Below are 11,210 nucleotides of genomic sequence, written 5' to 3'. Positions count from 1 at the left end.
TGAAGGGAGGATTAATAACAATTCAAGTATCCAGAGCAACCCAGATTTGTATGCGTTATCTATAAAGATACAAGGGGGTTGGGAACAGCATAAGCACACAGTCACAAAAGTAACCAGCTAGAGAGAGACTCAGGCAAAGTCTCTGGAAGTATTGGTTATAGGACGTGACTGGTGGTGCTGCCTAGCAGGGGGATCTAGTGAGATCTGTGCTAGAGCGGAGTGAGAAACCATATAAAGGACGGTCCAAACTGGTGGTATCCCTGGTGGTGCCTAGTGAAAGGCAGTAGCCACAAGCAGGTGACAGGGAGAACCAGGGAAGGACACACCCCACATTCTTTCTCTCTATATATTATATATATATATATGGAAGTAGGAGCTAAAAGGAACTCCTTTTACTTTGATTGGTTCCAATCAGCAAGAAAGGCCAAGGAAGCAAGTTAGAAGACTCTTCTCAGTGGCCAACGCACTCCCTTTCATGCTGAATGGCTTATAGGATGCTGGAGACCTAGAGACTCTGCTGGGACCTGGCTCTCAAAAAACTAAAGGGTCTAAGACCCTCCAAGACCCTGGAGGACTACATACACCCCTGGTGGTGGAGTATCTGGCATGCAAGAAGCCCCAGGTTCAACCACCACCCTTGCATCTCCAGCTGGGACTGAAAGGAACCCCTGCCCCAAACCCTAGATTTACACACACACACACACGACTCCTATAGGTAACCATGCTGTAGAAGCGAAGAGACTAGCAATAAAAACAACTCTTACTGATCCTAGGAGGATTGGTGGTACAGTAATATAAGTAGCAAGCTGTACTTCTCAGACAAGGACTCATACTACAGTAAGAGTAACAGCCGTGCTGTTACCAAGAGGGCTGATGATATAGTATGAGCAGCAGGGATAGGTGCAGCGCAATCCAACACATGTCTACTCAGATGCAAGCCCTACTGAGCTCAATGGGACTTACTCCAAGATCCGTGTGAATTAGAATTGCAGCCTCAGAGGGCTAACATGGTCAATGTGCGACACCGACATGTCCATGTATTTGTCGGTGAAGGAGGAGGCGGGCTGGGCGCAGGATTTGAGGGTGGCATTGTGGTGGCTCATGCAGCACGGGAAGTAGCCGCTGCTGAAGTAGCTGTAAGGCAGGGCGGCAGGCCCTGAGGAGCTCTGCACGGCAGCCAAGCAGGGTCTGCATTGCTTGACAGCGGCCCCTGGCTCTACCATGCTGGCCGCGGGCACCTCGCTGGACGTGTAGGCTGCGGTGCTGCCCGGAGCGGCCAGCGAGGCTGGGTGAGCCATCAGGTTCCAGCATTGGTTGGCCGTGGCGAAGTTGGTGCCTGCAGCCGCTGTGGCGTGGAAACCGGCTTCCATGTTCTTGCTGATCTCCTCCAGGCTGTTTTCGTAGAGGAACATGACAGGCTCGATCCAGCGGGGATGGAGGAGCACAGAATCTGTCATAGTCCGATCCGTATTGAGACTAGTGGGTCTTTTTTAAAGCCCTAAAGACTGAAAGAAACCACAGCTGGTGTTTATCTCCAGCAGGCCGAGGGAGGGGCGTGGCTGCTCATCCAGCCAGATTTCCTCAGGCAGGCTGCAGGTGCCATTCGCCTCCCCATGCTGCCCCCAACTTTGGGAGGCTCCCACCACTCGCTCCTTCCCGCCCACGTCCTTCTCTATCCCCGTGGACCCCCCCTGAAAACCAACAATGGGACCAGGGCGCACAGCAGAGCCCACGCCATGAGGCCAATACCTGCCAGCAGGGACGCCTCCTCGCCGGCCCAAACCCGCCGCATGCAATGAGATAGTAAGCAGCCAAACAGATTGCCAAGTGTGGGGCCCCCCAGAGCGCGGGGCCCGGGGCAACTGCCCCGCTTCCCGGTGCCTAGGGTCGGTACTGTGGAAGAGGATGTTGTTGACAGAACCGCAGGCGAGCAAGCTGGTGATATCTGAACAGCAGACTCCTCAACAGGTGCTGCAGCTTCAAGGACACTGATCCTGGAAACCAAATCAGCAAGAACACATGACTTAGGCATCTTAGCAGCCAAGCGAGCAGATTTCTTACCTGAAGGGGCAGTACTGGGACCCGCCTCCAAATCAACTGGACGCCTGCGCTCCCTCTCTAGGGCTTCCACCCCAGCCACCAAGGCATGAATAGTTCCCATGTCTTCATCTTCATCAGAAGACTGGTGCTGTTGAGATGGGGGGCGCTTTATACCCTGCTTCACCACATGAACCCCCTTTTTCTGTTGAACCTTCTTGGGTGGCATGTTAGCCCTTTTTACTTGCCAGGAACAGAACAACAACAGAAACAATAATTGTAAAAGTAGAACAGGAACAAGGGCCCTAAATTAACAAACCAGGATATATAAGAACACTTTAATGTAGCACAAATTAGCAATAACAACAATTCAAAATAACCTTAAATACCAAGGTAACAGCAACAACAAAAAACAGGAACAGGACTAAACAGGCTGCAATCAAAGCACTAAAATAATGAGGGGGGGAAGGGGGGAAGAGGAAGGGGGATGAGGGAGAATAAGATACCAGTCCTTTTTATATATTTATATAATTAATTAAACAATTACTTCTCTATCAATTAATTTATAATTATATCTATTCAATCAATTAATTAATTAATAAAGTAACCGAACAATTAATTAAAATGAACCGCACAGACACGCAGACCAAACAGGAAAGCCTACTGTACTGCAGAACAAAGCAAACAGGGGGCAGGGGAAGGGGCCCGCACAGAATTAAAAGATCTCACAAGACTCCTGTGGGATTTGAACCAGCAACCTTTGGCTCTACCACCCACAGCTCTTCCCAACTAGGCCACCCTGGGTGCTGGGGGAATGTGGAAGCGCGTTAAAGCACTAATTAAGGCCAAGGAAAAATCAACTGCCGGCGAACCAGCGGGGTGACCACTAAACCTGTGAGCGGACGCCCGCAGCCCAGCTGATTAGCAGGAGAACCCGACCCCAGAAATAGAACAAACCAAACGATCAAAAGAATTGAGTGGGAAGCAGACTCCAAACAAATAGTGCAGAGCACTGGAACGCAGCGAGAACGATTACCAGCCAGACACGGAAGAAGCCTCTTGCCAGTGAGAATGAAAGTCAGCTGCCGCAAGGCAAAAAAGACAAGTGTTAGGGAGGAGCAGTCTTATATATTGCTGTTCCATCCCTTTCCTGATTGGTAAGGAGATCTCACGTGGCTCATTCAAGAAATTTCGAGAACCTTCACGAGTCCTCTGGAGATTTGGGGGACGGGGGCGGCAAACACACCTATTATATGTAGCCTTTCATCTGGAATTTAGGATAATTATAAACTGTTAAGGCAATGGGTATATATTGGGCCTACTTTTGCTGATGAAAGATTTGAATGCTAGCAGTTAGGTCTTTTAACTACTGAATGTCCGGCAGAGTTACTCATCCATGGAGAAGTAACACCAGTGTTCTGAGGAACCTGGTGTATATTCAGAGGTATATTCAAGGGAACAGGGACATCATGCAAGCTAATAACAGAGTTGTTCACAAGACTGTTGGTTATTGTCAGCAGAGCAAGATTATTATTATTTCCAAACTGATCACTTCCTAATTGATTGTCTTAAGAATTATTTCAAAGTTAAGATGTAACCTAATACACATTAGCATCCACAACAGGAAAAAAAAGAAATCTCACTATATGTTCATTAATACAGACAGCCAAGCAAATCCATGGTTTGAAAACTTTGCCACTTAATGAGTTGGTCATCTGTACTGGACTAGAGTCTGCCTTGTTGCTCAATATAATAAGTTGCTCAGATCACAGAACTTGCTTAGATGCAATGGTTTCATAGCGCCTGGTGTATTCTGATTGGCTTGAGGAGTCAGCTGACAGCATTAAAGCAGGGGGGAGGAGAGAGAGAGAGAGAGAGAGAGAGAGAAAATGGCTGACCCTCTTCAGGCAGAAACTGTAGGTCATCCTTTGATCCATAAAGCCTAGTTTGCCTGGCTGCTGTAAACCCCAGCCTGGCTGCTGTAGACCCCAGATTCCCAAGTGCCATAATTGTCATCTTGGTACTTGGTGGTTTGCATTAGTGTACCAGGTGAAAATGGAATTCTGAAACCTTTCTGAGAAACAGGACTGCCTTGCCTGAATTGAAGGGTATGCTAAAATGTCTTATTACCTGCCATCAAATTGATGCAGTTGGGAAAGTGTGTGTTTTGAAATCACAGCTTTCCAAAAGGACATATCGGCATATGAAGTTAGGCTGGGGTGAAGTACAGGGGAAGGAATCTTCGAAGCATGCTGTCTACAAAAAAAAAAAAGCAAAAATGCTACAGCACCATAAACGTGATTTTGGTAGAGATGAGAAAACAGAGATTTTTTATTCTTTCTATAAGTCACTAAAGGCTCTTTATGATGAGAAAACCATTTGTGACATAATGACCTCTGAATGACAAGTAAATTCATTATATGCCAACTTGATAGGCAACCTGGCAGCCTTCACATGTCTAATGCAATTATGCTGAGGGAGAGGAGATTATACAGTTGTGAATGCTAACAATGTAAGAAAGTAAAAGTTAAAGAAAATGCAGAGAGGGAGAATGATAAGAGGCTGAAGTTTTTCCACCAGGCAGGGAAGAAAGTGCTGGAGGCTCAAGGAAGTTTCAGGTTTTTTCCTGTGATTCATGGCATCCCCCGGCCCCCCACCGGGCCCAGTAACTGAAACCGATCTTTTGTAATTCAAAAAGGAGATCTGGAAATTAAATATAACTATAAACTTTTCAGTCTTGGTTACACCAGAGAACAAACATAACGGAAAAATTCCCAGATTGCAGCTGTCTACCTGAGGACAGAATTGAACCTGTGATTTCCTAGCTTTTAAATGGCCTGAACAGAGTAGAGCAACTTGAAAGTGCTTCTAAAGTACTGAGTTAGTAAGTAGTCATCCTATGATTATACTGGCAGAATTATTTAAAATACTAATGAAGTGTCCATCATCTTGACAGGTGGAGGGTGGAGCAAGGACCCATATATACAACTGCTAGGCAACAGTGTCTGGGTTAGCGGAAGGTCAACCTCTTCCTGCCCTCATGTTCCCAGTGGCATCCAGCTTATTTTGTCCTGTGTCATGGAAAACTGAACACCTATTTGTACCATCCAGGGCTATACAACTTGTGACATTCTGACCCCGTTTCCTACCCTTCACATTGTACAGCAGTTCAACAGGAGCTCAATAAAGAAATTTTCCTAGTTTTGCTGCTGAGTTGGGCTGCCAAATCCAGGAGCTTGTTAGGTCCCTGGCCACAATACATGGCCGGTGTGTTGCATTCCATTTGGCAGGTCACAACTCAGGTAGGTCAAGCATAGTCCAGTCCCATCATTTGAGCAACCAGTTAGATTTCTGTCAATAATAAAAACCATCATTACTCTTTAACCAGAATGAGCTAATGTATGCGTTTATGGTGACAGGAACAATCTGTAGCAAGCTTTGTGTTTGCGTGCTCATATCTCCTCCAGCACAGCTGTGAGTAGGAGTTCAGAATCTTTCACTTCTGTTTTTGATTATCTGCAGTTTGTTGTTTCCCTGACCCAACAAACTGTGGCTAATTATACAGCCACAAGAGTGGCTGTATACTATAGTCAGCATGGATTTTTCACATTCCGCAATGTTAAATGGAAAATACCCCCATACCATCCTGATCCTTCCCATAAGCTCACTTCAAAACCAAACCTTACAAAACTTATAGTCCTGAACTCAGAAACGCTTGCTTAACAACCCTGTCAATTTTCAGGGTGATACACAAAACAGTCAGAGAGAATCAAGAGTTCAAAGTGTAAAAAGAGAGAAAGAAAACCCAGAGCCCTTTTGGACTTTTTTCTGCGAGTTCTCATAATCTGTTGAAATTCATTAAAAATCAGCCATGTTCACAGAGTACCTGTAATCCTATTACTGACCTTGCCCCATACTCTGACCTTCATCTTCTGCAGTTTAAAAGTTAAAAAAAATGCCTGGCTGATTTTTAATTAATTTAAGGAATTTATCATTGAACTCAATGATAATGTTGGGCATGCTCAGTAAGAACCAACTGTCAGTATTCTAAAAGCCAGACTCACTGCTGCTGGGCTTTCCTAATCAGGGGGCCACACCCACACCAGACCTTTATTTCACTTGAGACAGTCATAGCTTCCCCCACAGAATCCTGGGAAGTGTAGTTTGTGAAGGGTGCTGAGAGGAGACTCCTATTCCACTGACAGCGCTCCAGTGGCCAGAGTGGTTTAAAGTCAGCCGCTCTGATTTAAGGTCTTTGAGGGGAACAGGGCATCTCCTAGCAACTCTCAGCACCTTTCACTAACTACACTTCCCGGGATTCTTTGGGAGAGGCCATGACTGACTAAAGTGAAATAAAGGTCTGATGGCCAGGGACAGCTTTGGTTTAAATTTGGGTGGGAAGCTACATGTGCCTGCTGTAGAATAAAAAGGTGGGGCAAACCCTGAAAAAGAATGATACTATTTACAATGTTCTCCTTTTGGAAAGGAAAGGGGCTTCCCCTCTGCCAAGTGCCCACCCACCCAATCTCCTCCCCCTCCCCTCCCCTTGCTGCCCTCCTCCTCCCCCCACCCCTCCCCCAGTTCAGTTCCACCTATCCTAGGCATGATTGCACAGGAGTAAATCCTACTGAACTCCTTTTGGAAAGAAAAGGGGCTTCCCCTCTGCCCAGTGTCCACCCACCCAATCTACTTCCCTCCCCTCCCCTCCCCTCCCCCTTCCTCCATCCCTCCCCTTTCTGCCCTCCTCCTCCCCCCACCCCTCCCCCAGGTCAGTTTCACCTATCCTAATCATGATTGCACAGGAGTAAATCCCACAGGAGTAAAAAAAAGCATGCAAATGATCAAACTTGCCCTCCCCTCTTTCCTCCCTCCTATCCCCTCCCTCTTGCCCCTTCCCTTCCCCTTCCTTCACCCCTCCCTTCCCCTCCCCCTCTCCCATGGTCAGTTTTTCCTATCCTAAGTATGATTGCACAGGAGTAAATCCCATTGAACTCAATAAGCATGCAAACACCTGCCTTTCCCCTTCTTCCCCTCTCCTCTCTCTTCCTGCTCTCTTCTTTCTCCCCTCCCCTCTTCTTCCTCTTCCCACTCCAGGCCTCCCTCCCCACTGTTAGTTTTACCTATACTAAGCATGATTGCACACAGTAAATCCCACTGAACTCAATAAATATGCAAATGATCAAACCTACAGTCCTCCTCCCCTTCCTGCCTGCTCCCATCTCCCTCCTCCTGTGGTCAGTTTTACCTATCCTACGCATGATTGCAGGGGAGTAAATCCCACTGAATTCAATAAGCATGCAAAGGATCAATCCATTCTCAGCAAACTTGCACAGGATCCCATTTCTTACCTCCTCGGATTAAAAAGAGGAGAAATTCACTAATAGGCAAAAAAACCCTTGCAGTTTAAGAATGTACCTATAAAGGTAAAGGTAAAGATGTCCCCGCACTTGTAGTGCAGGTCATTTCCGACTCTTAGGGTGATGTCTTGTGACGTTTACTAGGCAGACCATATATATGGGGTGGGATTGCCAGTTCCTTCCCCGGCCTTTCTTTACCCCCCAGCATATGCCGAGTACTCATTTTACCGACCACAGATAGATGGAAGGCTCAGTGAACCTCGACCCCTTTTACCAGAGATTCAACTTCCTCCTTCTGTTGGAATCGAACTCCGGCCGTGAGCAGAGCTACAGCTGTGTTATCACCGCTTACCACTCTGCGCCATGGAGAGCCAATAATGTCCCTATAGCCAACAGATATTTCTATCAAAACTTGAAAAGCAGGGAAATTGGGCACCTATAGTGAATGTCAGGAGGGGGTCAGGAGACTTGACCTCCTCTCTGGGATATTGGACTGCCCTACAAATTCGTCAAAATGCAAACACAATCTGGGTTGGTCTTTCACAGTCCAATCCACTTCCTGTGTAACTTGGAAGAATTTGGTAACATGTGCCTCTGAGCATATGGTGAGTGGTGGCAACACCTATAATCAGCCCAAAGAACAGAAATAAGACATGTGCTGTGCTGATCTTGTTTTAGCAGGGGGGAAGCAAGAATATTAAAAAAGTTGATATAGTTCAGATAGTCACTTTAAATATGTTTGATTTACTTTGCAATTTTAGTGAAGTTTCCTAAAAGTTAATAATTTTCTTTTGCTTCTGTTTCTGTGAATATGTGAAGTACAGCAACACTTCGCAATACTAAAAAAAAAGCTGCAAAAGAAAACAATTGTGGAATAATGGCACTGACTGTGTTGCAGAATAGTTTCCAATGGACATGAGGATTGTCTCAGTTTCCACAAAATGAAACAGTGGGAGGGGAAATATAGCAAAATTCTAGGTGTGCTCTATGTTTTTAATTGACCATGCCCACCTTTCTTTAAGTGGAGCTGTTTAAGCATAGCAGGCTGAAAATATGTATTTTGGGCAGGCCAAGTTTATTTTGTCGAACAGCTAGAGTCATTGCTTAAGTAGCAACATACTGTAATCAGTCTGATTTTACATCAAACTGCAGTTTTAGATTCAACTGCTAATGCGCCCGAAACAGAAATAGAGCATAACCTCCAGTTTGAAACACAAAAGGCTGTCTTCACCATCATATGACATTGACCAATAAAAAGGCTTTGAAATTAATAAAAATAAATTTGATACAGATTTCTAGGATGAGTAGTGAGACAAATAAAATTTTCTAGGTTAGATTCTCTGTAGAAACAGTAGTAACACAGGAAAGAAGCAAAGTAAGAAGAACACCAACAAACATCCAAAAATGTAATTCTCCATCTTTAGAGATGGCAGGTGTTGCCACCACTCACCATATGCTCAGAGGCACATGTTACCAAATTCTTCCAAGCTACACAGGAAGTGGATTGAACTGTGAAAGGCCAAACCAAATGGTGTTTGCATTTTGACCAATTTGTAGGGCAGTCCAATATCTCAGAGAGGAGGTCAGGTCTCCTGCTCCCCTGGAGCATTCACTAAAGGTGCCCAATTTCCCTGCTTTTTAAAGTTTTATAGAAACATCTGTTGGCTATAGGTATGTTCTTAAACTGCAAGGTTTTTTGTCTATTAGTGAATGTTAACTGTCTTCAAACTATGGATTCTAAAACCAGCTGGTTTCAACAAATCCTAGTTAAGATTAACTACAGTTTAGGGTCTGGAAATAATGCTTAATTAATCAAAAATGGCAACAAAAGCTTCTGATTTCCTTGTAGCTGCATTGAAGGAAGGGTGCTTTTCTAGGTCAAAATACTTAATTAAAAAATCCACAATGAACATAGCAACATAGATAAATCTCATATTAGTCATTGCTCATTGACACCCTGATCTACTGCAACAGAGTCATACATAATGAGAGCACTGGTGATGCCCTGATTACCGCTGTCATGCAAAAATCAGGACAGGTTTTGCTTACACTCGCTGCTATCTTCTGGAATCCTGCCTATTTCACAGACACAAAGTGTGCCACAAATGGGTAGAAGACAAGAGTAAAAGAAGAACTTCACTGTAAGCACACACTGTGTTAGACCCCCAAAATACATACAAAATACATATAAAACTATATCCCGGCCTTCCTCCCAAAGGAGTCCAGGGCAAGAAACACTAGGGCTGTGCACAGACACCCCCATCTGCCCCCTGGCTCCAATGTGGAGGAGAGGCATCACACCAACCCACCCTGGGTCAACCTGGGGACCACCCACCCTAGCTTGGAGCCACTCTCAAATAAGTTCAGGGGCAGGGCTCATATTTAATTAAATTAAACATGGGGTCAATTTATCCTTCACAGTGCTGTTTCATAAATAGCATCACACAGGAGGGAGCGATCCTTTGCAAACCAGTATCACTCCTTCCAGTCATGAGCCAGGGGAACGATCCTGAGGAATGCTGTTTTCCTGCAAGAAAGCCTTTTGCAAAACAGCATCCTCTAGAATCTTTCCACAGGCCCATAGGCAGCGAAGGCAATTCTTTTGCAAAACAGCACCCACAGCCCCAGAGGATCGCTGCCTCTGCTCATCAGGCAGGAAGGAGAGCTGCAGCCACCTCTTCTTCCTGTCTGATGCCCCTCCCCCAGACAACCTCAGGTTGCTCTGGGTCATAATTAACCCTGAGCTATTTGTAGCTGTAAGAACCCAACTTAGCTGAGGCCCATAAATGTCTGAATGGCCCCAATTTGGCTCGGGGCTCGGCCAAATCCAGTACACAGCCCTAGCAAACAGAGCAACAAAACATTTTAATGAAAAACCATTACAGAGAAAAACAATCTAAAAACAGTTACTGATAAAAAAAACATTCTTCCATCCAGTGATCTCTGGGTTGCCAGGAACAGCCTTCTTCAGCCATCAAATGCCTGGGTAAACAGGAATGTTTTAAATTCCTCCTGAAAGTCAATAATGAGGGAGATAGACACACTTGACTGTGGAGGACATCCCACGAATGGGGAGCCATCACTAAAAAGACCCTTTGAAAACTTGAGTTAGTTAACAAATAGCTCCAAGTTGTGGAGGAATGGAGCAAGAAATCGAATTAATTGTGCATTTACATGTAAAACACAGACATAACTTCATGATTATCATTGCTGGAGATGTAATTGTCAAGCACCAATCTATCCCATATATTTTGGACTTGCTAGAGATAAACTTGGGGGAGGATGAAAAATGTAACGAATAACAATATTCCATACACTACAGTAATACCTCCGTTAAGAATCCTCCGAAGCTCATTTTAAGGAATTTTTTTTAAGTTAAACTGACCAGCGTTGCTTTGCTATGGATAAGCTTTTAAGTCTTTGCCTTTGCTTTAAGGTGAAACTGACCTGCCTGTGTCTTTGCTTTGCTATAGATAAACTTTCAAGCCTGTGCCTTTGCTTTGCTAGGGTGAAACTCAGAAGTCTCTGTGTTTGTTTTGCATTAAGAGATCTCTTGCTTCTTCCCAGGGCTGTGGAGGAAAGGATCCAATATGATTTAGAGGGAGAGGCAGGGTGCCAGGTAGGCACCATCTAAGGCCCCCACCATCTAGGAGTGGGTATATTAACCTCTCCCTATTCTTTCCATGTTCTTCCTACTTCTAGTACCAAAGTTTCTGTTAAAGAAGTAATGTCCAGAAACGCATCTACTTTGTTAACTGAGGTATTACTGTCACCTAAAAACAAGCTCTGGAAGACAATACTTGCTGTTGGAAGACA

At 45.0% G+C, this 11,210-nt stretch overlaps 1 protein-coding gene across 1 annotated transcript; it reads right to left on the bottom strand.

Annotated features, from left to right (window-relative positions):
• Positions 1 to 980: 980 nt before the first annotated feature.
• Positions 981 to 1,457, bottom strand: LOC133378759 (homeobox protein Hox-A13-like). The gene has a single exon (XM_061613385.1). It carries the CDS (start codon positions 1,455 to 1,457, stop codon positions 981 to 983), a length of 477 nt encoding a protein of 158 aa, XP_061469369.1.
• Positions 1,458 to 11,210: the final 9,753 nt, after the last annotated feature.

This window comes from Rhineura floridana, chromosome 3 (genome assembly GCF_030035675.1).
Source record: "Rhineura floridana isolate rRhiFlo1 chromosome 3, rRhiFlo1.hap2, whole genome shotgun sequence".
In the NCBI taxonomy this organism is placed as follows: Eukaryota; Metazoa; Chordata; class Lepidosauria; order Squamata; family Rhineuridae; genus Rhineura; species Rhineura floridana.
The sequence above is the reverse complement of the archived record's forward strand: the minus strand, read 5'-3'. Positions and strand labels throughout refer to the sequence as shown.

Excerpts from the sequence above, each read along its gene's own strand:
- LOC133378759 (XM_061613385.1), bottom strand. The coding sequence starts at position 1,457 with ATGACAGATTCTGTGCTCCTCCATCCCCGCTGGATCGAGCCTGTCATG.